We start from the raw sequence: 25,920 nt of genomic DNA on the forward strand, positions 1-25,920 counted from the left end.
TTCAAAAGTAAAGCACTCATGTATATCCATCCATGAAGCATCATTTGGTAAGCATGGATCCTCTTTTTCAATAATTCATTCATCATTTGATTCAATATCAGATAAGCATATGAGATCATAGGTCTCTCTCCTCTCTTCTCTATACTTTTGTCTTATCTCTAATTGTATGTTATATTTAACAAACACAAGTGCATTTAGTCTTTGTTGTTCCAAGCGATTTCTTCTTTTAGTATTTACTTGATCAAATGTACTTCAATTCCTTTCACATCTTGTTGCACTACATGTAAGACTCAAAATTCTCATGACTACCTTTTGCAACTCTTTGCCATCTCTATCATAACTCTCCCACCAAAGAGCTATCAAAATTAAAACAAAATATGTATAAACAATTAGCAAAGTATGTCATGTTACTTATTGGTTTATAATTATTAGTAAAGTTAGCAAAGTATGAAGATTGAAGAGTCATCGCATTACTTCTTGTCTCTAGTATCTATTGCCATATTCATTCCAAACAATCCTTTGACTGACTTAAACTTGTCAAGTTGATCAATAAAAATTTTTGTCCTTCTATCTGAAACCATTCTTTCAATGGTTTCATATAAACCATACAAAACCTTACTATCTGGATTAAAGCTTTGGTCATAATGGAACCTAACCAAACAATAAAAAAGAGTCAGGATGAATAGATAACTAAATGAAATTTAAGATATTAAGAATGTCTACTTACCTAGAATTGAGATAATATGCAGCTGCATGGAGAGGTCTATGTATTTGTAAATTCCATCTAGTATCAATGATCTTCCACACTTTCTTATACCTTGACTCTTTCTTTTGAAAATTTTCAGCAATTTGCTCTTTGACTCTATCCATTGCTTTATAAATATATGGCATGGCTGGTTTTGAATCACCATTTACAAGTCTAAGTACTTTCACAAATGGAATTACACACTTTAAAACATATTTGATGGATTTCCAAAATTTATCATCACTCAACACTATGTTTATCACTTGCTTAGCCTCAACTCTATATTAGCATAAGAACTAGAAGCAAACTCTTTTGAAGCAAACATAGATCTAAGAGCATTCTTTTGTTGCATAATATAATTTAATGTGAGATAAGCAGTTGCAAACCTTGTTATGGCTGGTCTAGCTAACTCCCTTCCCTTAGAATGCTTTCGTACAAATTAAGGACCCATGTATGCCTATATATGTAAGTTGTGATTTTCTTTGCATTTGTAATGATAACATAGAAAATTGGAAGCTCTCTAATATCCTCTAAAACTAAATCAAGGCAATGGGTTGCATAAGGTGACCAAAATAATTTAGTTCTCTTCTTTTCCAACATTTTTTCTACTGCCACAAGATTAGAAGCATCATCTGTTACAACTTGCACTATACTTTCTTTTCCAATTTCATTTACCATGTTGTCCAATGATTCAAACATTTGCTTGACATCTTTAATTACATTACTAGTATCAATAGATTTTAGAAAAATAGTCCCACTAGGATTGTTAACAAGAAAATTAGTAAGTGACCTTCCTTTTCCATCTGTCCAACCATCACACATCAAAGTGAAGCTCCATTTCTCCTATTCATTTTTGTATTTTTCCAAATTTTGATAGATGCTATCAACTGCTTTTTCAAAATAGAGACTTTCACTTCATGACAAGTAGAAGGTTTTAAACCCCTACCAAATTCTCCAACAGCTTTCACCATTTGAATTAAATGATAAGACATTAGCATAAATGCATTTGTAAATTTCTTGAATGACAACATCTCTATCTTTAAACATTGTATTCATTGTTGTTTGCTTCAAATTTTTAAATGTCCCTCCATTTTCTTTGTTGATAAAAGAATCCATACTTTTCTTTTGATGACCACTTACATCCTGGGTCTCAGTTTCTTCAAAAAATTCTAAGCTATTTTTACCTTTTTTGTTTTCTTTCACTTCCAATAGTTTGATGATATCTCTTTTACCTCATCTGGAACACTTGTACAAGCACTTACATTTGCCTTTGTTTCAGCTACATGATGTTTCATCTGTGCAACTCCACCCCAACAAGAATGAGAACAATATTTGCATTTCACTAATAGTCTGTGCACAGGGACACTTTCATAATGTTTCCATGTGATATCACTTTCCTTTGTTTTTTATGTAGGACCCCTTTGTCTCCCTAAATAGCAAACAACAGGTAGAAAAGAGAGGAGAAGCCAAATAAAATTAAAAAAAGGAATGGTGGCTGAGGGAAAAGGGACCACTAGAACTATTGAATAGGAAGGGAGAAGTTGTGAGAAGAATTACAATAATGACAACAATGAAATAGGTAATAGGATGAACATAAACTATGTACGTGGAGAAAAGAGAAAAGAAAAGAGCGGGAATGAAAAGAGAATGAGAAAATAGGGTTTTCTTTTAAAATTACACAGTAACAGAAACAACCTAAGGTAAAAATCGGCCATTCTATAAAAAAAATATTTTTTTAGGATTTTTACTGTTCCAGGTTGTGCCGACCTGACCTGTTTTTCGTGTGACCCGAGTCGCGCTTGAATTGTGCGCTGCCCATAGAATCGCGTCTCATCACCGATTCGGTCGATACACACAATTCGCAAAATAATTTTGGATCCAAAATGATACTGTACTTGATTTGTATTGTTGATGCAGAAATCTGTATTGAATAGGTAGATTTGTATCGCCTTTCGTGCTATACTTACTACACTAGTGGGTGATCAAAGTTAGAAACTTTGTCATTTAAGAAATTCTTATCTTTAAAATAGTGAGGGCATATGTATATATTTTTATTGTTTAAATTATAATTAACAGTTTTGATATACGTTATAAATGCTAAAGTAGCCTTTGAGTTACATCAGCTGGATTTCAATGGTGTGAAGTTGAGATTGCTAACAAGAATTGGAGCTACTCCAAAAGGGTCTCTTTGCATGGTGATTTTGACTGCTGAGTTTTCAATAAAGATATCACATGTTGTCCTTGAATGCTTCTCTTTTTATAGCCCTTGGTTATGGTTTTTCATCGGTAGACTATCTTTATATTACTTGAATAATTCAACTCAGTTTGTCAAGTAATAGAATTCTACCAAAGTTATTCTCTCTTCTAAAAGCTGAGCACAGCACGAAATTTAAGTTTTGAGATAGATAGTACATTGTTTATTATACACTCCATAGCTCTAATTATTACCCCAACAATATAATATTTGAAACAACCATAAAAATATACCCTTTTTATAATATTTGATAATTGTTAAGAATAAATGATATTTTAGTGGTTGTACAATAACTTTTTAATAATTTAGTTTTTATAGATTAAAAATTTGTATATCAATCTTTATATAAAAATTTATTTTCAATTTAATGTTGTTATTCCATCATGTTATAGCAATATTATCTTTCTATCTTACATGACAAATGATTATCTAGCGTGAAAAGTTTAAATTATTTTTTAGTTTTTGTACAATTTTTTTTTTATAATTTAGTTTGTATAGATAAAAATAACTTATATATTAGTTCTTATATAAAAATTATTTTAGATTTTATTCTTATCATTGTAGTGACAATTTCATATAAGTGTCAAGTGACATTTTTTTTATTATTATTAAAGAAGTATTTCAAACTCTTTGAATAAGCTCTGCACCACAATGAGAGGAAAAATATAGAAAAACAATGAATCAAAAAATAGAAAAAAAAATAGAGATGAAAGAAGTTGCTAATGTGATTTTTAAAGAATCCTAGATAATTTAGAAAAATGATTTACTAACTAAATCTGAATTTGCAGTTTAATTATGCGTGAGAAAGATATTAACACTCCACGATATTAGTAAAAATAGTTACTCTACATTGTATAAAATTTAAAGTTTTATTTCATTCCTAAATTTAATATTTTATTATTTTTAATGGAAGAAAAAATATATTAAAATAATTAGATTTATGTTTTGATTTCTGCTTCTACGTATAGCCCAATACAACGAGGAAATTAGGGTTAAAAAAAGGTATGAAAATGAAAATAAACCCTTTGACAGTGTTGAATGATTAAAGTAATGATATATTTTTTATTTTTATTTTTGTCTAAAAGTAAGATGAAAAAATTAATTTTACGAGTGTATTATTTATGAATGATAGAATAATATATACATTACTATATTTAAATGTTGTGTGAATTGAAACTTATTTTAATTTTTTGAAATAAGAAAATTTTAAAAAATTATCTAATTCTTGGACAATTATTAGAAGAATACAATGGAGTAGAAAAAAAAGTAATATTTGATATGAAAATACTAAAGCAGCTGGTGCTTATGTACAAAGAAATCAAAATATAAAGTCTTATCAAAATGATTCTTACACATGTTTAAAACTTGACATACTAAATTGATAAGCTATGAAGTAAAATATAATATTTTATTTTAAAGAATTCAGAATACTATATAATGAAAGAATGTCACTTAACATGTTGATGTAAAAATGTTACCATAATGAAAAAAACAATTAAAAGCAAAATTTTGTATATAGAGTGATTTACATATTTTTTATCTTTAAAAATTAAATTATTAAAAAAATCTTATATAAAAACTAAAAGATAATTTAAATATATCACATTGGACAGTCATTTGCCACGTAAAAGATAAATAATATTAACATGTAAGAATATGAATAAAATTAAAAATAAATTTATCTATAGCATAGGGACATGTGTATAAATTTTTTACCAATAAAAATTAAATTACATAAATGAATCTTGTATATGAACTTAAAGATTATTTATTCCTAATTATTAATTAAAAATTGACCAATGATATAATATTATTTGATACAAGGAATATCATTAACATTCTTTTTTAAATGCAAATTTTAATTATTTTTTTTATAATTGATAAAAAAAGGTTCAATTTATAAAGTAAGTATTTTTTAACTTTTTAAAAAGTTAATTAATTATAAAAAATGTGTTAAAGAGTATGCATGCAGCCTGAAATTTTCTGCGATAGGCATACAAGAATGCATCTTCGTCAAGGTACATGACTATGTAAAAATCAATTCTCTTATTGATTTGAAGAGTAGATCCACGATAATAACAGCAACAAAAAGAAAGCCAACAAGAAGACAATAACTAAACAGATGAATGAAGCACTCAAACAAGAATAAACTGTGTACACTTTTATTTGGAACCACATAAAATTCAACCCAATCCAATCTTTCTTTCCGTTATCTTTCTTAACAGGTTATGAATATGTAAAATGCACTATATATAATGGCGCTGTAATGATGAACCCTTTCACATCTCAAAACTGCTATATAATATAGATAATTAGACCTCTAACCTTTGAATAACTTTGTTTCATGCATACCCACAAATTCGATTCTCACATAAAACCCCATGCGAACACTTTTTGTTGCATTTGCCACAATGATGGACATTGGATGAGACATTGGTACAAACTCCATTACAACATCGCTCTCCTTCCTTGCACTTTTTTCCACACGTCATGCAATTGTTCTTGTCACTAAGAACATTTCTACAATGGTTCTTGCAGCAGAAAAGAAGCTGTGTTCCCTTCTTTGCTGGAACCCCATTGCATATATTTTTAGTATTTAGATCACAGCGTGCACCTTTCTTTATTATGACACTTGCCAAGAACCTGCTTCTTGTTCCTAAATGGGTTAATGGGTTGTCAAGAACATAATCTTCCTCTTCATCTTCATTCATGTCATTATCTGAATCAGTTGAAGAAACAAATTGTGAACTACATAGGGCTAAAGAGATGAACAGAAAGATAATTGTTGTGAGCTTTAGGATGATCCTGTTCTTGGCCATGTTTGTTGCTATTTGTTATAGCAAGAGTTTGTGAATGTGATAATTAAGGGAATTGGTGTGCAATTTAAACTCCAGTTCCTCGTAAAATACTCCATGATCTTAGGGGAAGAAAGCTTGTTGCTTGCAATTGCAAGGTTGAATGAGAGAGAGCTTCAACTAAATTCTCGGTTTGAGCATAATTGTTGTACAAGCATGATCCTGCTATTTAATTACTATAAATCAAACAAGTTTACTTGTTTTGCTGATGTTTTAAGAAATCTTATACACAAGTTTTAATATAAATAACTGAAGTTATGGACAAAAATATTGTGGAGATGCAAAATTAAGTTCTTGAAAGTAATTAATATTATCTCTTCCTTTATTCCGAAATCTGGGGCTAGAGCCAAATATTTTACTTCAGATCACTGATAATTTGGATAGAACGACACGTTGTTACCTTGCATAATTTGGATTTGTTGGATGAATATTTAGGCTTGTTAGAAGCTAATTAATTTTATGGAGCTTCTAATAGAATATGTGTTGGAACATAATTACGTATTCTTTTATCGTTTCATAGCCTATGAACAAAAGCAGAAAATTACACTTGATTGATGAGTTCTGTTAAGGGTTATATATACAAAGGGCAACACAAAATACAAATTGGCTTAGTCGGTAAACTGAGGTGAATCTACTTCAATTACAAATTACAGTACACGTAATTAAATACCACTTAACACACTGGCTTAACATATTTTTTTAAAAGAAATAGTAGCTTATTTTTGACATTTTGTAATAATAATATTATGAAAATAAATAATTATTTCTATATAGAAAATTAATTTAAACATGTAAGTGGTCTATATATATATATATATATATATATATATATATTAATGCGTGTTTAAATCTACGTCTATATTATTGCTTCAAAGAGATGTCTATGCACACAACAAATAATAACTTGGGCAATTTAGACTCACATTAATGGTTATATCCTCTAATCCTAACATGCAATAAAACTGCCATGAGTTTGAACTTGTAACTCATACCATGGACAGTCAGAAAATAATTATTTGGTGGCAAACTAATAAGATTAATTAAAGTTTAAAGTATAATAACATTTTTAAAAGTTTTAATTTGTCAATGTTTTACACTCAATAATTTTGAGATATAGTCATTATTTTGGTGGACAATCAACTATATATATTATGTCAACTCTAAAAGCTTTGGAAAACTTTGGGATATTAGTCAATGCCCCAAATCATAATGCAGCTTCGCAGAATTGTAAGGACACATGTGCGATATTGAGTTAAAGAGCAAAAATATAAATATATATAGCTTCTTTAAATTTACCATTGAAACTGTAGCTACATTATTTCTACAATAAATTCTTATATATATATATATATAATTTTTCTTTATCGCTTGATTCATCTTATGTCATATTCCATTTTTTTTCTCTTCATGTATATTTCCTTGTTGTGAAAAATATATACAACCTTATTGTAACAAATAATGTAATTTCTCTTTATGGTTTGTGCTTTTATGATTTCAAAATTCAAGCAGGGTACTTAAATATTTATAAATCTAAGAAAAAAATTACAAGAAGTAAATAATTGAGTTGAACATAAAAATAAACTTTTACATTTTTCCTAATTTTAATAATACGAAAAATAAATGATTAATTATTTAAGAATTTAGTTGAAACTATTAAAAATATAAAATAATTTAATACTATCATTCTATTTTAAACTAAAATAAAAAAATATCTTTCTATACTTAGTGTAACTCTCAAAACTTTTACATTTGATTTAAATTTTTTATTTAATTTATATCAAACTATTAATAAAATAATTAAGATAATTTTTAATTAATTGTTAATGTAACAATTTTTACACTAATAATTTATCAAATATAAATGTATTGTTTAATTGTAAATCTGCTTTTACTCAAAATAAAATTTATAAAATGTAATCCGAGTATATTTTTTTCCCCGCACGTTAACTTAACCTACCCCTTTCAATACTATGAAAAATAGTATTAAGCATTAGTAGACCTACCAGGGTTGACTATGAAAACTAACGTAGGTGCACGTGTAGAGGATCCTCTTTCCCGGCGGTAAGTGCGTGAGTCACCGCTGTTAAGTGGGTCACGGTGGCTATTGCTGCTTATACAAGTGTCAACCATCACCATCACAGTTGACTATTCTTTTTAAATGAATCAGGGCCGTCGAAGAGGATGAATATAGGCCCTATTATAGCAAACGGGGTTGACCTTGACTTTACTTTTTCATCTTATTGGTTGTTGCATTGTCCTTAATAACTGTGGTTTACGGGTGTTGAGTGTCGACTCATCAAAGCATGCGAATATGCGATTGAAGAATGAAAATTTAGCAAATTGCTCACCCAAAAAAAGAAAACACTCAGAAATTGGTCCTATGAAGAACGTGTTATATCTTGGATCAAGTATAGATTCGTTTCTCAGTTGATTAAGTTATCGTAGATTGACTCAAAATATTTTACCATCATTATATCATTATTACGAATTACAATGGATAATACTCCCAATGTCTCGTTATTTACACATTTTACAGTTTATTTCATCGTTACAATACGATAAGATTAGATAAAATGAATATTCGATCCAGATAAAAGCAAAATAAATTCTTATATTATATTTTAAAATGTACAAGTTAATTAATAAAAATTGTATATAAATAATAAATTTACCCGCATAAAAAGTATAGTCTTAGTGAGACTAGCAATAATAATATAATATCTATAACACTGTTAATAATAGAATGATAATCCAATTATTTTAGTATAATGATGATGCTACATCGTTAGTAAAATAATTGCAGTAATAATAATAATAGTTATAATGATAATAATAATAACCGTAACAAGTACAATAATAGTGTGAATGACCGTTATTATAATAAAAATAATAATAGGTTTGATCATAAATTCTTTAGGTTATTGGCATAAAGACTTTAAAAATTAGGTAAAAATTTTTGAGCTAATTCTAAATTTTGAACTAAGAATATTAATAATTTTAAAAATAATATTTTAGATTGGAATCATAATATTTTTGGCAATAATTTTATGAGAAAGAGCAATTTTTAAATAGGATTAAAGGCATTTCTAACAAGTTGACCACCCAAAATAATATTTTTCTTAAATATTTTAGAAAGTCTCTATCAGCTGAGTACTAGCAAGTGCTGGATTTTGAAGAAATATTTTAGTTCCATCACTATAAATCTTCTTATATTCAGCTATGAGACAAGTAGGGGTGATTACAAGGTTGGTTTGGTTCGAATTTGGAGAAAAAAAAATCTAAATCGATCAAAATAGATTAGTTTGGATTTGTTTTAAAATTTGAATAAATACGAACGAATTGGTTCGGTTTGAATCATCAGATTGTCTGATTAAATAACCTAAAATAAAAAACGTATAAGAAAATAGAAAAAATGTCAATTTTTTATTTAAATAATTCTTAACACATAATTTCACATAATTATACAACATTTCAACATAAATATACAAATTCAAAATAAGTTTTAATTCAAAACACACTTTATTGTATGTGAAGGTGTTTTTTTTTTTTTTTTAAAAAAAAAATCAACGCAAGTCAACGGGTTAATCGGATATGTCATCGGGTCTACGGGTTAACTTGTGTCAACCCGTTATTCGAACCAAACTACGTCGGGTTTGATCGGTTTGAATTGGATTGGACTTATTAAGTATTGGTTTGGATCATTTTTCAGTTTGAATTGATTTGGATCATCAGGTTTATTGGTTTATAAGATTCAATGGACACCCCTAGAGACAAGAATAATAAATTTTTTCATAAAGCTGTAGTAATTCGCTGGTAGAACAATCAGATTGAAGCCCTCAAGAATAATGAGGGTGAGTGGGAGTTTGATTCTCTTAAACTCCAAGACATGGTTGTTAGGTACTTTAGTGATCATAGGAATCCTACTAGTGAGTCTCTCCTTAGGGAAGCTGATATTCTATCAATAGATTCTGAGCCTACTTTAAAAGATGTCAAGGTTACTTTATTCAGTACAAAAAATTTCAAAGCTCTTAGACCAGATGAGTTCTTTGCTATATTCTATAAAGACCAGTGTGATTTTCTTACTCCCTTCCTTTTTAAATTTGTTTCTAATATTTTCAGTAACTTTGCTGATATGTCTAAGGTAAATGACACAGTAATATCCTTAATTCCTAAAATAGATGCCCTTGAACATATAAAACGATTTAGGCCTATATTTCTTTGTAATGTTAGTTATAAGATTGTAACTAAAATTTTTGTTAATAGAATTAGGGGACTTTTCTCCATGTTATTTATGCCAACCAAGCTAATTTTATCCATAGTAGGCATAGTATTGATAATATCATGAAGGTAGTTAGATGTCTTTTTCCTTTAATGGAAAGGGTCCTAGGATTTCCCACATTTTCTTTGCTAATGACATCATTTTGATTGTCAAAACTGATTTTAACAATGCTAAAATTATTTTTGAGATTCTAGAGAGATTTTGTTCTACTTATGAGTTATCTGTAAATAAGGAGAAATTTTCTGTTTATTTTTCTAGATGTTGAGATCCTAGTCTTAACCATGATCTAAGTCATAAATTAGGTTTTAAAAGTATTGCTCAGATTGTGAAATATCTTAGGGGTGCCTATTAGTCCTCTCTTCTTCCTACTAGCTAGGATTTTAAGTTCATTATAGATAAAATTAGGAAAAAGATCTCAATTTGAAGAATGAATTCCTTATCCATGGCAGGTAGAATAACTTTGGCTCAGTTTTGTATAATGAGTATACCTAATTACTTTATGCAAGTTGTTACCATTCCTTAGTCTATCTGTAAAGAAATTGATAACATTTATAGGAGCTTTATTTGTGGTTCCTTGAGCAATAGGAAATGCCATTTAATCACCTGAGAGACTATTTGTAAATCTAAGAGTAAAGGGAGTTTAAGATTCAGAGTCACTCATATTGTCAATAAAGCCTTTGTAATGAAACTTTGTTGGAGGCTCATAACAATACAATTTTATGTTGGAAAAATCTCCTAACAGCCATCAGTTCTCGCCTCTTTGGAAAGGCATAATGGCTATGTGGGATTGTTTTTATCATGGGGTTAGATGGACTTTTGATAATGGTATGTCTGTTAGGTTCTAGCAGGATAGCTAGATTCATGGGATTGATGATTTACCTAGTTTTGCTCTTTCTCCCATTAACAGGAAAGAGTTGGAAGACCCTGTAGCCCTCTACTCCCAATAGGCAATTAGGATTGGGTAAGAATTAGAAAATACCTTCCTGATTCAATATGTGATAGCATTGCTTTAGTTAATCCCCCTTTGTTATCTAATAATTCAGGTCAGAAACATAACAATAATAGTTTATTCTATACTAGTTTTGCTTATAATATGCTTATTATTGCTAATCAAACTAATAATGATGATACTAATCATCAGGTTTTTAAACTCATTTGGGGTTGTAAAGGTCCCCCTAGCATTGATATTTTTCTCTAGAAAATTGCCCATGGTAGATTACTAACTAATAAGGAGAGATTCAACCAAAATATGTCTAATTCCCCTTGTGTGTTAGGTGCAATGAGGCTCTTGAATCTATGATTCATGTCCTTAGAGACTATTGGTGGGCTAACCAAATATGGAACAAAATCCTTCCTAATAGAAACTAGGCTTGTTTCTTTAGTTTGGATTTAACTAACTAGCTAACTTTTAATCTGACTATTCAGAATTTTCCCATGTTTCTTTTATGACATTCCTAATTTGCTATTGTTGCTAGAAATTTGTGCAAAAATAGAAATAATAGTGTTTTTCAGAATTCTCCTTTAAATAATGAGGCCTTGTTGACTAAGATTGCTTTTAAGTTTAATTACTTGCAGTCCTGTGACAGAGGTGGATCGAGAGCTAATTCTGGACTGAGGAAGCAGCAGGATCTGATCAAGTGGCTCCCTTGTCTTGAGAAGCAATTAAAGCTCAATATAGATGAATTTGTCATCCAATCTAGAAGGAAAGCTAGCTATAGGAGTGTTATTCGTGACCATACAGGGGCTTCATTGTAGGCTTCAGAAAGTCCCTTCACTTTTGTTCTCCGATCGAAGTTGAGCTTTAGGGCATTACTTAGGGCCTTAAGCTGATCAACTCTAAAAATATCAATTGTATATGGATTGAGTGTGATTGTAGGGAGACTATCTCACTTGTTGTAAATATTCAGTCTAACAATCATCCTTTATTTGATATCATTAAAGATATTAAGGATAATGTGAAAAGGATAAAATTTGTTAGGTTTAGCTATATTCTTAGATAAGCTAACCAAAGTATTGACTGATTAGTTAGGTTAGATGATGAGATAAGAATGTCTTTTTGTTGTTTTGACAAAGCTTTCCTTTCTCTAGAGCCTTTCCTTAGGCTTAATTCTCTTAGTATTTCTTAGCCTAAGCTTGGTAACCAGTGTGTTGTTGTGTTTTTGAGCTGTGTAAGCCCCGTTGAATAACAAAATATATATATATATATATATATATATATATATATATATATATATCTTAAAAGAATTTGAATATAGTAGTTAATTTATTTGTATTTATACGGGGTGTTAATAAATATTAAATTAAATTTATTTTTACACAAAAAAATTCATGTGATCCAATCATTGTGTGATTCAATTTGGATTGACTTAAAAAAATTAAATTTGATCTGATATATTTCAGTCAAAATCAATTTAAATTTGATTAGATAATTTAATTATTATAATTATATTTTTCATTTAATTAAAAGGTAATAAATAAATTATTTTAAATAAAATTATTTTTTATATGAAAAATATATAAAAAGTATGAAATAGAAGAATGATTTTTAATTAATCTACAAATATATACTTACATAATTATGTAAATAGTAAAATATATCTCTAAAAATAATAATATGGTACAAATTTAAAAATAAAATAATAAAAATAGTTAAGTATTATATTTTTATTAATATGTAATTTTATAAATTATATATATATATATATATATATGATTTGAATTTTGAAATAGATCTAGAATCTAATATAATTTAATAAAACAAGTTTAGTTTGTCCGAATAATTTTTTTTTTAATTTTTGCAATTTAAACACTTCAAATAAATATAAGTATTATTGAAAATAATTAATATTTTTAAATGTTGAAGGAAATAAATATTTTGAGTTAAACTAAAATAATCAGAAAGACATATAATATGAGAAAAAAAGGGTTGAAGGATTAACTTTTTGGTGAAAATTTTCATATTATCTAATCTACCTAACGAGTTACTCGAGTTAATTTCTAGATTATATAATTTACATAAGCGTATGAGTTAACGTGATTTTAATTCATTTAGACCTAACCCATTTAATAAATAAATCAAACTTCAGTTTTACAAAAAAATGTCTAACTGACTGTGAAAAAGGCTTGGGTTTAAGATGAAAAAAAATTTAGCGTGTTGAATTGACCTATTTATCTATTATTTATTTAAAATCAATAATTTATAGTATTTACATAATCATTTAATCATAGACTAATATAATATGTTTATTATATAAGCATATAATAATCTCATTAAAGGTGTATCTATCTTAAATTATATATTTGTTAACTTATACATAGGGTCTGTTTTATAATAGGAATTAATTCAATGTAAATTTGAGGCTTAGAGTAATTTAAATATACATCTCAAATATATTAAATAATTTAAAAATAATTATATTCAACTTAAAATAAATGAAATTATACCTTAATATTAGCATGAGTTTCTAAATAATTTTCGAAATCATATTAGACTTTATGTTTGACAAATAGGTTAGAATTAGAGAAGAAAAAGATAAAGCATGTATTAAAATAGCTTGCAAGACTCAAGCTAAAAATTTTCTAAATAAACTTTTTAAGTTTATTTGTGGGTTTTAAGTAAAAACAAAAAAACATGATTTTGCGATTGAGAAAGATTTTGTTATTGAAATCTTTCGTCATTTTTTTATTCTACCTTTACCTTTCTTCCTTTTTTATATCCTTTTAGAGCCTCATTTTAGTTAAATAGTCAGTAATTATTAGGCCTAATACTTATCAACAATTCTTGTGGTATTGAAGTTTTAAATATTTATTTTTATTATCACATTTTTAAATATTTTTATTATTTTATAAATATTGTTTAATAAACCATAAAATAAAATAAAAAAATTTCAGTGAAGAGTTGCATTTCCCAGATCATTTGTGATGAAAATTTTTATTTCAATTTTTTTTTTCAGTTGATCCAAACTGTGGAAATGTTAACTCTATTTAATGGCATCCTGTTTCAACGCTGTTTAGTGTTTATTACAGCAAAACCAAACGGAGCGTAAGGCAACAATCCTAATAAAACATTGTCACTGTTATTAGTGAAAATAATTTAAGACCTACTACCAATATGATCTTATTAACTAATTTTTAAGAGTATTAATTAAAAATTAATAAATCATTATAAAAAATTAATAAATAGAAAGTTATTATTAAAAATTATGTTGATATTGTATTAGAAATCCCAATGAAAGCACGTTAATAATACTTTTTTTCAATAATTTTTAACTTTTTTAACCAGTACTCCTAAAGTACCAGTTGGCATTGTTATATCAACAATATAATTTAACTTAAAAATTTTAAAATTTATTTCTTAAGATTAATATTCATACTGTCTAATATTTTTTATTTATTTTCTTAAGTAGTGAGGATTATTAGTGTAACAGAAGTAAGGACTTATCTATTTTTCTACACTTAAAAACAATATATTAAATGAGAGAACTTTTAAATGTGAATGTGAAAGTGAAAGAGGTAAAATTTGATTATTAGATCTAATTATATATAAATAAACTTAAAATATTAACTGATATAACATTTTAATATAATTATGTTATTATTAATTATATTTTAATTTTAATTATTTATGTATGATTGTGATCAAAATTTATTCTTATCATCTCTCATGTTTTTGAAAAAATCACCTCACTAAATATGTTCCAATACTTAAAATATCTATACCCTTTTCATAAAAATTAAAGTTTTAATAATTTTTTTATCCTTATAAATGTTATTTTTAAAATTTTATATAAATTTAATTAATATTTTAAAAGAAAAAAATTAGTGTATAAAAAATTAAATATTAATAAAAATTTTAAACAGTAGATATTAATTTTTTATTCTTTTAAAATGCTGAATATGTTAAATGTTAATTATTTTTTAAAGAACTAATTTTAGAAATGATTATACTTATAGAGATAAAAAATTTATTTAAAACTAAAAATTAATTTCTTATTTTATAAATTTAATGAACATTAACTTAAAAAAAGAAAATAATAAACGATAATTTAAAACATTCTTGTTTTCTATTTTAAAAGTAATTTTTTATTTTTAAAAATACAATATAATAGAAATTTATATTATATTATATTTTTAAAAAATAATTAAAATTAAAACATATTCTTACTCTTTCATTTTCTTCTTTATTTAGTTATCATTCATAAGATTATCAACGTAAAGCTCATGGTCTATCCATGGTAAAAACTGGAGAATAAACACTTAATAAGTTAATAGCCTATCTGTTTATTCGATCGAACTCCGTTTTTCAAAATTAAAACAAAATATTTATTTCGCAAACTTCCGTTATACATGATTTTGTGTCTTGAAAAATGAGCAAACTTGAATACGAACTTTAAGCAAACAGGCTATTTTAACCCTCAAAATTTTAAAAATCTCTCGTTAATTTTAAAATTTATAAAAATGTACTTAATTTATTTATTTTTATTAACTTTTTATTTATAAACTAAATTAAATAGTATTTTTTTAGTGAATTTTATTTTATTTTTAAATAATTTTATTTCATAATTTTAAAATAGAATTACATTTTTCTTCTAATTTTACTTTTAAAATAATAATTATTTTAAAACTCATTTTTATCTTATTTATTTATTGCATAAACAAATTTTAAAATGAATATGATATTTTTTAAATAATTTTAATAAAAATAAAATAATTAAATGTATTTTATCATTTTATAAAATTAGAAATTAATAAAAAAATTAAAATGTCCTGCACTAAAATATCTAATTAATACAAGTTTAACGAGTAAGATCGCGAGTTTAGTTTAAAACTGGGCGTAAAGGGTACGTAGCTAAATTCAAAAATTGGCTTCCTCCATGATCTCAAAGTGCGAATTCACCGTTTGCGTCATGGTTCCCCCAAAACCCCATCCTCCAATTCCCGTTTCAGCTCGTCAACTTCGTATTCTTTCTATTCTTAGTGCATGTTTAGATTCCATTCATTTTTTGGAAAAATAATAACTGTTTTTTTTTTTCTCATCGTTTTATTATCAAAAGCTTTCTCAGTAACATTTATTAGGGTTTGGATTCTGTTAATATTAGTTTTAGGGTTGTAAATTAGCTTTTTTTTTTTCTGAACTTTAAAATTCCAGTACATACCCAAATTACATGCATTTAGTCGGTTAAGTTATGTGCATTCCTCACGTGGAGACTCATCCAGAGAAATGAAACGTAATTTTCATTATTTAGGTACTAATGTGATTGATACTATATTTTTTTGAAGAAATAATTTGACAATTTAATGTTAAAATTGACTGACCTTATCACTCTGTTTTTCTTTTGGTTGTAATTGAGTGTGCCAATGTTTTTAATAATGCATTAATGTTTTTAATTATTCTGGTTGGATGCCATGTTCGAAGTATAACCATGCTGGTTTGTTACAATCTACTACTTTGCTGGGCGGCTTCTGAATGAGAGGATCTTGTGTACTCTGGGAGTCAATCTATGACCATACATATCGTTGGATTAGAATGAAGTATTATTAAATTAGATATGGGCCATTGTTAAACTATCAAGAGTGTTACTCTTAGAGTGCACACGTATTTTTCCTGAAGCAAAATTAAATTTATGGCATCTCCAAGAGAATGTGAAATAGGTCTTTTGGATGTAGGCAGTAGTAGTATGTATTATGTAATTGCACAAGATATAGTGTTATGTAGAGGTTGGTTCTGATGATGATTAACTATCTAATGCACACAGGAATTTAGTGACTGGTGGGAAGGGTGGTTCACTATTTGAGTGCTAGTGGCTTGCGTCTGAGATAGCACTCAGCCATTTCTTATATGGCCCTTTCTACGGATGGAAAATGCTTCAAATGATGAGTTCCACTGGCATATTTCCAGTGGACACAGGTTTTTCAAGGGGGGTTTAGGAGGAGGAAAAGTTTAACCCTTATTTTGGGTTTGATCATCTCCAAGATTATTTTGATTCTGAACTTCTGTAGAAATACAAAGGAATCTGTGTCATTCACTCTTGTCTGCCAGCAACCATGTGGTGAGTAGTCATTATAACAAAATATTTTTGCGTAGCCATGAAATTATGAACAAATTGACAGTTTGTACTAAATGAATTTTATTCTGAGAACATTGATAACTATCAAAACCTCTTTTTCGTTGGATCATTAATATATATAGCAAATGTTTCTAATATTTTCACTTGTGTTTTCTTAATCTCTTCCGATAGAATATGTATATTACTATAGCTTTAGAACTTTTTCTTATTTTGAACATCTTGGGCTAAACTATGAACATTTATACTAAAGCTTCTTGTTTTCCCTTAGTCCAGTGTGCTTTTATTGATGGAGACCCTTCCCCTGAGCGGTGGGGTAAAACAACAGCAGAAGAGCAGTCACATATTCTAATCTTGGTTGGCCTGTTGTCATTACAGAAATAAATCCCTCCATTGCTAATGTTGGTTTTTGTGGAGAAGCTGCTATTAACCATTCACAAATTATGCTTTGCTGCATATTCCATCGAATGTCCCAGAGACTCGAGGGAGAAGGTGCTTTACCGTTCAGTACTGTTCTTTTTCTGAAGGTAATAGGTTCCTTGTCTAACTATTATAATTTTGGAAAATTTTTTGTAGTTGTTTTCTTTTGCAGTTTCCAGCTCAAAGATGAAGTCATTACTTTTGTGGGGTTTGATCTCTTTGGCTTTAAGATCTTTCAGAGTTCCTTTGGAATCCTCCTCCTCTTTTTGTTTCAGGATGGAATATTTTGTTCTTTCCAAACTTGAAATATGTGTTTAATAAATAAACTATTTTGTGTTTCTTTTCCCCTTCTTTTGTATAGTATGTTTTAGCGAAATTAATTCATTTCATTATGCCACCCCACAAGTTTCTCCCATTCTTCATTTGCCCTTGGATTCTAAATATTTCAAATGGTTTACTTTTATACTCTCCCTTTTAGTTCTAAGGCATTAACAGAATTGAATGGTGATTACATTGAAATTTCTTATTTTTTAGTTTTCTTAATTTCTTACAACTGAATAGTGGTTATTTTCCTTGTGGATGGGAGTAAAATAGGAAACATGGAAGGCCATGTAGATTTTCAATTTTCATACTGCTTTAAGGTTTGCCATTTTCAGTTACTTCATAAAGCATTGATACAAAATGCAATCAACTAGTTAGACACCACCTTGATTGAGTTACCAGTCTATACCCACCAGTCTATGTAAATGGATTTCAACCATGTTATATTTTATATGCTCCCTCTTTTAAAAAATTTTGGTCAGACTTCAGCCTATTTGTTTTTTCTGGAGTTGGTTGTATGAGTTTAGCTTCCCATGAAGGAAAATATACCTTCAGAAAAGAATGCAGAAGAAAACACCTCGGGTAAAATTGCGAAATAAGATGCAGACGTACTGCATGAAAGCCACATCACTATCAGTGAAACCCATCTTCTGACCAGCCAGGTGATTTACAATATAGGAGTCCATCATCATCACATGTGCCCAATGTCAGTCAACTGCTTGCTAGTTAGGTTGTTAGGAAAGGTAATCAAGGCCTACATATTGAGCATTACATAGATTGTTAGTTACGTTCTATTATGCAGAATTCTATAGTGTAGTTGTGTAGCTTCCATATAGTTCATGTAGTCTCCATTTGCACTGCTTATCTCCTATAAATATATGACAAGCTCCCTGTATCCAGACCATCTTATTCAATCAATTAACACAATGATTTTCAATGACACACCTCTTTGCTACTTTGAGCTTTATGATATGTGGCCATATCAAGTTAGCATCACATGCCTTCCCTACAAGTTCAGATTGGGGGACTGAAAAAGAGCTTGAAAATTACAATGGCATGGGACCAAGAAATGGGTTGTCTAGAATAACAGGAAACTTAAAAATTTTGACCATATTAGAGTGCAAATCAGTGGTCTTTTATTTGGAAATGGGAGTATCCAGGTTCAGATTATTTGGAAATCTGTTTATAAGCTGCCCAGCATTTTGTAGATATGCACAAAGCTCTTGTTAAGCAAGGCATAATATCAACCTTACATTTCAGACTCTAATCCCTAGGTAAGTTTCATTGTTTTATCCAAGGTCAATTTATGCTTGCAAGATGCATATGTAAATGTGGTGCTTAACAATGTTTCAGTTTAATCTATAAGTGGACACCGCATTGTTGTCATTTTGGGAGAGGCGATGTTATACAAGTAATTACAAACATCACTTTATATATGCAAAAACTCCCGCCTTTGGTACTGTTAGATTTACGTTTGGATATTTGCAGTGTCACATTGAAACTTTCTTGCATAGATCTACTTGCAATATAATGGTTCTGCACATTACCTGTTTCTTTTAGCCTCTTCTATAGTTAGTTGTCCATATGGCGTTTTCTTTTTGGAATTTCTCCGAGCCGTACTATTTTCTGTCCAATTTTAAGATGTCTTGTATAACATTGCATTCAAGATAACATAATCAATCCTCTTTTCTGACCCATCATCACCTAGCAGCGACAAATTAATTGGAACCAACATAGCAATTTTATTTCATTTCTTTTACCCTGAAAATAATGGCTACTTGGTTATATTTTTGTATTTTCTTTTAAACATTTTGATTATCATTGATCTTCCCCTGACTAAGCTAAAATTTCCACTAAGTTTGTTCTATTTTTTGTGATTATTTGATAGATATCATGTATGGTATGGATAAGAAAAACATCTATCATATTCATTGAGAATGACTTCTTCCTGGCCAATACAACGGTAGCTTCTAGGTAACACATGGTAGAGTTTTCCTTTTCTCTTTTCTTTTTTATGTAAAAGGAAGAGTTTAATTGCAAGTCCCAAGTCAGTGTAACATGCTTCTGTAACATGAATTTTCCCCATTGCTTTCACAAGTGAAATATAGATTACTGATTTTTAAACTTGATGGTTCACACTTGTCCTAGATTGAATGCAATCATTTTCCAAGTGGCATGTTATTCTCCTTTTGGTCCAGGTTGGCATGTTTCTCTAGGTAACACATGGTATTTGTCAATGTGTATTGGTTGTCTTTTGAAACAAAGGAGGGTTCCCAAACTAATGGTTTGGTACCACTTTACATCTAAACCACTACGTCCATTCATTGTAGAATGCATGTTAGGAAGGGTAACTACACTGGGACCATTTTTTAGACAGTGACAAGTCCAATATGCTTCTGCTTAACTTTACGAGATTTATTGATGCTTGTGAATTCATGACACATTTTTTGCTAACTAGTTGGATAATTACATGATACCTATTCGATTAGAGAAAGCCTCTCTTGACCTACATTTTATGGCACCTGGATGCTCTCAAGGCTTTCCTTATTTAGTTACTCCATGACACAAATGTAGTTGAGGGAAATCCTCTCCAGCTGGAAGCATTTATTATAAAGGGCTTTTTTAACTTGCGCAGCATCAGCATTGTACATAATAAGAAATTATATAGAATTAATTTTTATTAAAAATTATAGAATTCAATGTATTCAAATTATTAAATGTTACAATTTTCAATAAAAAAATTATATTATATATAGGTTATTATGGGTAATATAACGTTGGTTATACATATTGTAATAATGATGATGATAAAATATGTTTTTAATTTTTACTTTTGTAAAATTTTAATTTTAGTCTCTAGAAAAGTGATTTTAGTCACTAATTTTTTATTTTTAAATTCAACGCTTTCGATCTCTTTCATTGACATGGTGTCATAAAAATTTACACGTGACATAAATTATGTAGCAACCTCTTAGTTAACCACATTATAACTCACAAAAGTGTAATAAGCAAAAACATAATTGGAAGTAGGAATGAATGTGATTTGGTTTGATTCAATATTTATACAAAAGTTATTGGAATTGAACATAAAAATAATATGCAGTTGATTTGATTTGATTTTTTTTGAATGTAACATTGAAATTGAGACAAATCAAATAAATTATTTTGTAGTTTAATTTGAATATTTTTATTTATTTATTTATTTATATTTTAATTACTTTTATTAAAAAAATATTTATTTTCACATGAATTTTAATTTAATTTTATCAAAGGGGTGGCTTAATAAGGCAAAAAAATCTTAGTTTGTTGAAAAAACCAAAAGTACAGAGGAACGAAGGGGGGGAACTTAATTGAGAGAAAAGTGTAAGAGTCTTAAGTAAATAGGAATACCGTATATTTATGTAAAGTAATTATAAGATTAAGAAAAAAAATAGTGTTTATATGGAGATATAATAGAACCAATAATATAAGCAGTTCAGTTCAATTTCAATAAGTAAACTAAAAATTTGAATTAGTTTACAATAAATATACAATTTTTTTAACTATTTATATTTCTGTATTATCAAATTTTTTTTTTATCATAGTTCAGTTTAATTTTAAATACTTGTAATTTAAGCCTCACGACAACGATGATAATAATAATAATACCCTAGAGGTTGGATGTACGTGTTGGAAGAGAGAATCGTGAAACTGCAAATGGAGGTCGACGGTGGTTGGCTGATTTACATGCACACAATGAGCTGATTCGCATACCTTGGGTAGCTTGTAAATTATGAAAGGATATGGAGCTAAAGCACTTTTCGGCTTGAATTTGCATATTATTTCATTGATATATAGATGATAATTCGATTATAAAAAAGACAAAGACGAACATTTGGTTTTGTATTGACTATTCTAGAAATAAATGACCATTTGAATATTTTCTTAGATGTTACTCATGTCATGATGATAAGATCAATGCAAGACTTGAAACGAAAAATAAGCCAAGAAAGCACTAAAATAAAAGGGAAAGACAGCTATAATGTTAGCACGCTCTGAAGCCTATTCATGAACCTTTGAAATGGCAAAACCAAAGTCAGTCCAAAGTGGTCCCCACAACTAGTGACCTACCCCAACAAGATATGAAGATGGTATTATTACTATCCAATCATATTTAATAACAATGCCTTCCTTACTGTTGACTGCAATTAATCCTGCCGTTACCCGTTTTATCATGCACTCTCTAGATTCATTACCTTATCCACTAGTTATATAGATCATTTTTTATCCCTACATAAAGGAGATCAAAATGGAGAGTTATATTATGTGATCAAAATGATTTTTCCCATTATTTGGATATGCATGAAAATTTATAAAGCTATATGGTTTGGGCTACTTGTTTATGACACCTTTGACACGAGGTCAATGACTTTTTTACATCTGTGGCTCCTCGCTAATAATCATAAAGGTATATATGCCCATTGGAATTCAAATTCAAAATCCTTAGTGTGACATTTGAAGCTAGTTAATTGGCCTGCTCTTCTCCAAGTTTAGGTGATTAGATTATAAGATTATGACACCATTTAGTTGGCAATTGCAAAAGGTAAACGCCACATAAAGAAAGGAGGAATTGTTTTACCGTCCTCGTATCATTAGACCAATTCAATGGGTTGTTAGGTAAAATTAAATACAATATACTTTGATTAGTAATTTCAATATTACAAGGCATTGACCGGTCTGGTCTAAACGAATTGTTTAAGCATAAAATAATAATAACAATAATGAGAAGACAAATATTTTAATTTACATTTCTAGTTGATTCTTAGTCATAGAAAGAGCACTTCTTGTCTAACCAGTTGTGTCTATGTGACACACACTCCATATATATGAATTTAATATAGAGGGGGAAACCTTATTTTCTGTTGTCCAAGTGTAGGAAGGTTTGATCACTGACAATGTCTTTTTAACCTTAATTTGGTGATTGCAACTTCCTTGCATGATCTGAAGACAGATAAAAAAAAGTCGAGACAAAGAAAAGGAACATATGCCATTTTTCTGATAGTAACTGCTTCCTACCAAAATTGATCGGGTCAAACCGGTGTGGTTTTTGTAAAGGAGAAACAATTCAGTTCTATTACTGTTCTATGTACGTTCTTCTTATGCCATACACATGCACATGCCCATTCCCATTATTAGGGTTGACTACTTTCACTAGTTGACATTTTTTTAAATAATTATTATTTGATATCATTGACCACTTTTTTTTTTTTTCATTTCATTTCAATTTTTCCTCGCCTGCGTGAGGTAGCTAGAACTCACTTATTAAGTCGGAAGAAATGTTACTTCAACGCCAATAACATACTTCTAAATCCTTTTTCTTGGGTGGGGGTGGGGGGATTACAGATACTGTTTTGGGATATATGGTTGAGTTATTAAAATAATGTACATAAAAATCATTATCCTTAAACCATAGAATAAAAAATCATTGGCAACCTGGGCTATAAAATTTTCTGATTAAACACTCTGAGTTCTACACGCCTTTGAATAAATTTCTTAATGAAGTATTTATATAAAAATCTTATTCTTATAAATTACACCGTAAAACTTATCTGACAAAAGTAATTATATAACAAGATAAATATAAATAAGCTTCATGAAAAATCTATGATATAGGCATAAGAAAACTTGAAATCATACGGGTTTGTGTGACTATATATGTTTCAACGATTGCTTTTCTGTAAGATGTGGGGATTTCATTTATGTCAATGTTGAAAGCAATGGCCTGCGTGGGGACCCTTTAGTTTGACTAAACAACCGTTTTGTTTCCTTTGCCTTGAAAGAGGGAGAAGAGGCGTTGAAGCAATAAGATACTTTGAAGCAATAAGATACTTTGAGTCAGATCAAACATGTTGTCTCTCATAAATTGTGAAGTGCTGTATTGCCAATGAGCTAGTAATAGTTACTAGTTAATGGCATCTACATGCTTTTTACCAGGTTGTGTCATATATATATATAGGTAATTAAGTTCGGTTTATGGAAAAACAAGGTTCAAATTGATTAAACAAAATTTGATGTTTTGATTAGTAAATTTTTAGTAAAAACTATTTACAATAATATAATGAATTGAGTTTGTGCAAAATTTAAATGGAAAATAAGGTAATAAAAATGAAAATTTAACTAAATTTACTTAATTTAAAAATAAAGAAAAGATAATTTGAAATAAAGTTAAAATATTAAATTAAAAGGTTAAGAAAATATAATGGTAGATGAAAAATTGAGTGCAATAATATATATAACCGAAATATATGAGGATACTTGAGAAACCACAGAGACATATAAATACGTTTTCATATGGTTCTTTAAATTCATATTTGTTGGTTATTCGTTTTTATGTGGCTAGAATAACTTTAAGTAACCTAAAATTAATTCTAACGATACTTTATTATGGTTAATAAATATGAAGAATCGATTCTCATAATTACCAATTTAACCAAAATTAAATTTTAGAATTGAAAATTTTAAAAAACTTCCTGTCTGAATAGAATCAATTCTACCATAGGCAGAAGAAAACAAATATTTATTATATCACCCTTCTTCGGGTGTGAATTTGTACTTGGTATAAACTTTTTTCTGTCTTTTTTGGTGCTTTATGTTTAAAAATAATTCGATTTTACAACATTCTAACTTAAAATTGATTCGACAACGTTTTACTATGTTTTTGTAATATTGAAGAATTGATTCTCACAATTTACAATTCAACCAAAGTCGATTCTATTTGAAATGACGACAAAACTTCTTGTAAGAATAGAATCAATTCTACTAAAAGCAAATATAAAATTAATATATTACCCTTCTTCTAATGTGAATTTGAATTATTGGGCGAAAATCTAAGACGCTATGTTTTTAATAAATTTATTTTCTGACATCCAAATAAAATACTTCAATGTAAACAAAACAAAAATCAATTTCTAATATTTAGTTCTTTAAATATCTATTGTTTAAAAATCAATTGTTTTACAATTATTAAGGACATCCATAGTAGAACTTCTTTTTCACATATTATATACCAAGTTGTCAATGATAAAAGAAACCAAGAGTCTTCATTCCACCCACACACTCAAAATGTCTCAAATCCTACCAAGACTCTCTACCCACCAAGAAGTTTCCTACGTAAATTTGCTCTCTCTCTCTCTCTCTCTCTCTCTCTCTCTCTCTCTATCTATCTATCTATCTATCTATCTATCTATCTCCCCCAAACATTTACCTCATAATATACTCCTTTGTCCAAATTTGAAACGCACTTATAAAGGCTTGCTTCTATTATGGCTTACGAGTAATAATGGTGATCATGATCCCAATCCAACTCACCTTGTTATTTCATCCACGTGCTTAATTAAGCAAAATCTTTTACTCATGTTGAATTAAACTAGCAAATGTACCCTCAAAAAAAGGAAGAAAGGAATAAAATTGTTGCCTTACCCATGTCTCCAATTCATGTACTAGGAGAAATTTAATAGTATGAGAGAGCTTATCTTTTTAAATTCCAAAATGATAATGAAAATGGAAAAAAAAATCACTAGATATATAGATATATGAACTTGCCTGACAATATGAGCTGGCCTACCAAAAGTGTCAAACTTTTCGGCGTAACGTTGTTGGGATTGGAAAATGAATCCGTCGTTGTGTCTTTAAATTTTAAACTATTTTTTTAAAAATATTATATTACATAGAGATATATAGATAGCTATAGTACATAGAACTCAAAAACAATACATTACATAGTAGTTGTGAGGCTTAAACCGGCCGTGACGGTGACATAATTAAAGCCTAAGTTTGGCGGACCCTGCAAAGCTAAGGCAGCATATATATCTTCAAACTAATTAAGGATTCTCATCCGAAGTTGTCACCCTCTTAATTATTCCTCATTCTCACCTTTGCATAAGAACCACCATTGTGATACACCTATCCTTTGAATTTATTTTAAAAAATATATAATTTAAAAT

At 28.6% G+C, this 25,920-nt stretch overlaps 1 protein-coding gene and 1 long non-coding RNA gene across 2 annotated transcripts; one reads left to right on the forward strand and one right to left on the reverse strand.

Annotated features, from left to right (window-relative positions):
* Positions 1-5,341: 5,341 nt before the first annotated feature.
* LOC113855492 (protein GRIM REAPER) lies at positions 5,342-5,818 on the reverse strand. The gene has a single exon (XM_027487139.1). The coding sequence runs from the start codon at positions 5,816-5,818 to the stop codon at positions 5,342-5,344; it is 477 nt and encodes a 158-aa protein (XP_027342940.1).
* Positions 5,819-15,974: 10,156 nt separating this feature from the next.
* LOC113855464 lies at positions 15,975-20,018 on the forward strand. Its single transcript, XR_003502851.1, has 3 exons — positions 15,975-17,182; positions 17,474-17,689; positions 19,827-20,018. It is a non-coding gene; the product is annotated as an uncharacterized LOC113855464 (long non-coding RNA).
* Positions 20,019-25,920: the final 5,902 nt, after the last annotated feature.

The sequence above is a fragment of the Abrus precatorius genome, unplaced genomic scaffold, assembly GCF_003935025.1.
Source record: "Abrus precatorius isolate BTA unplaced genomic scaffold, Abrus_2018 Scaffold11, whole genome shotgun sequence".
NCBI classification, from domain to species: domain Eukaryota; kingdom Viridiplantae; phylum Streptophyta; class Magnoliopsida; order Fabales; family Fabaceae; genus Abrus; species Abrus precatorius.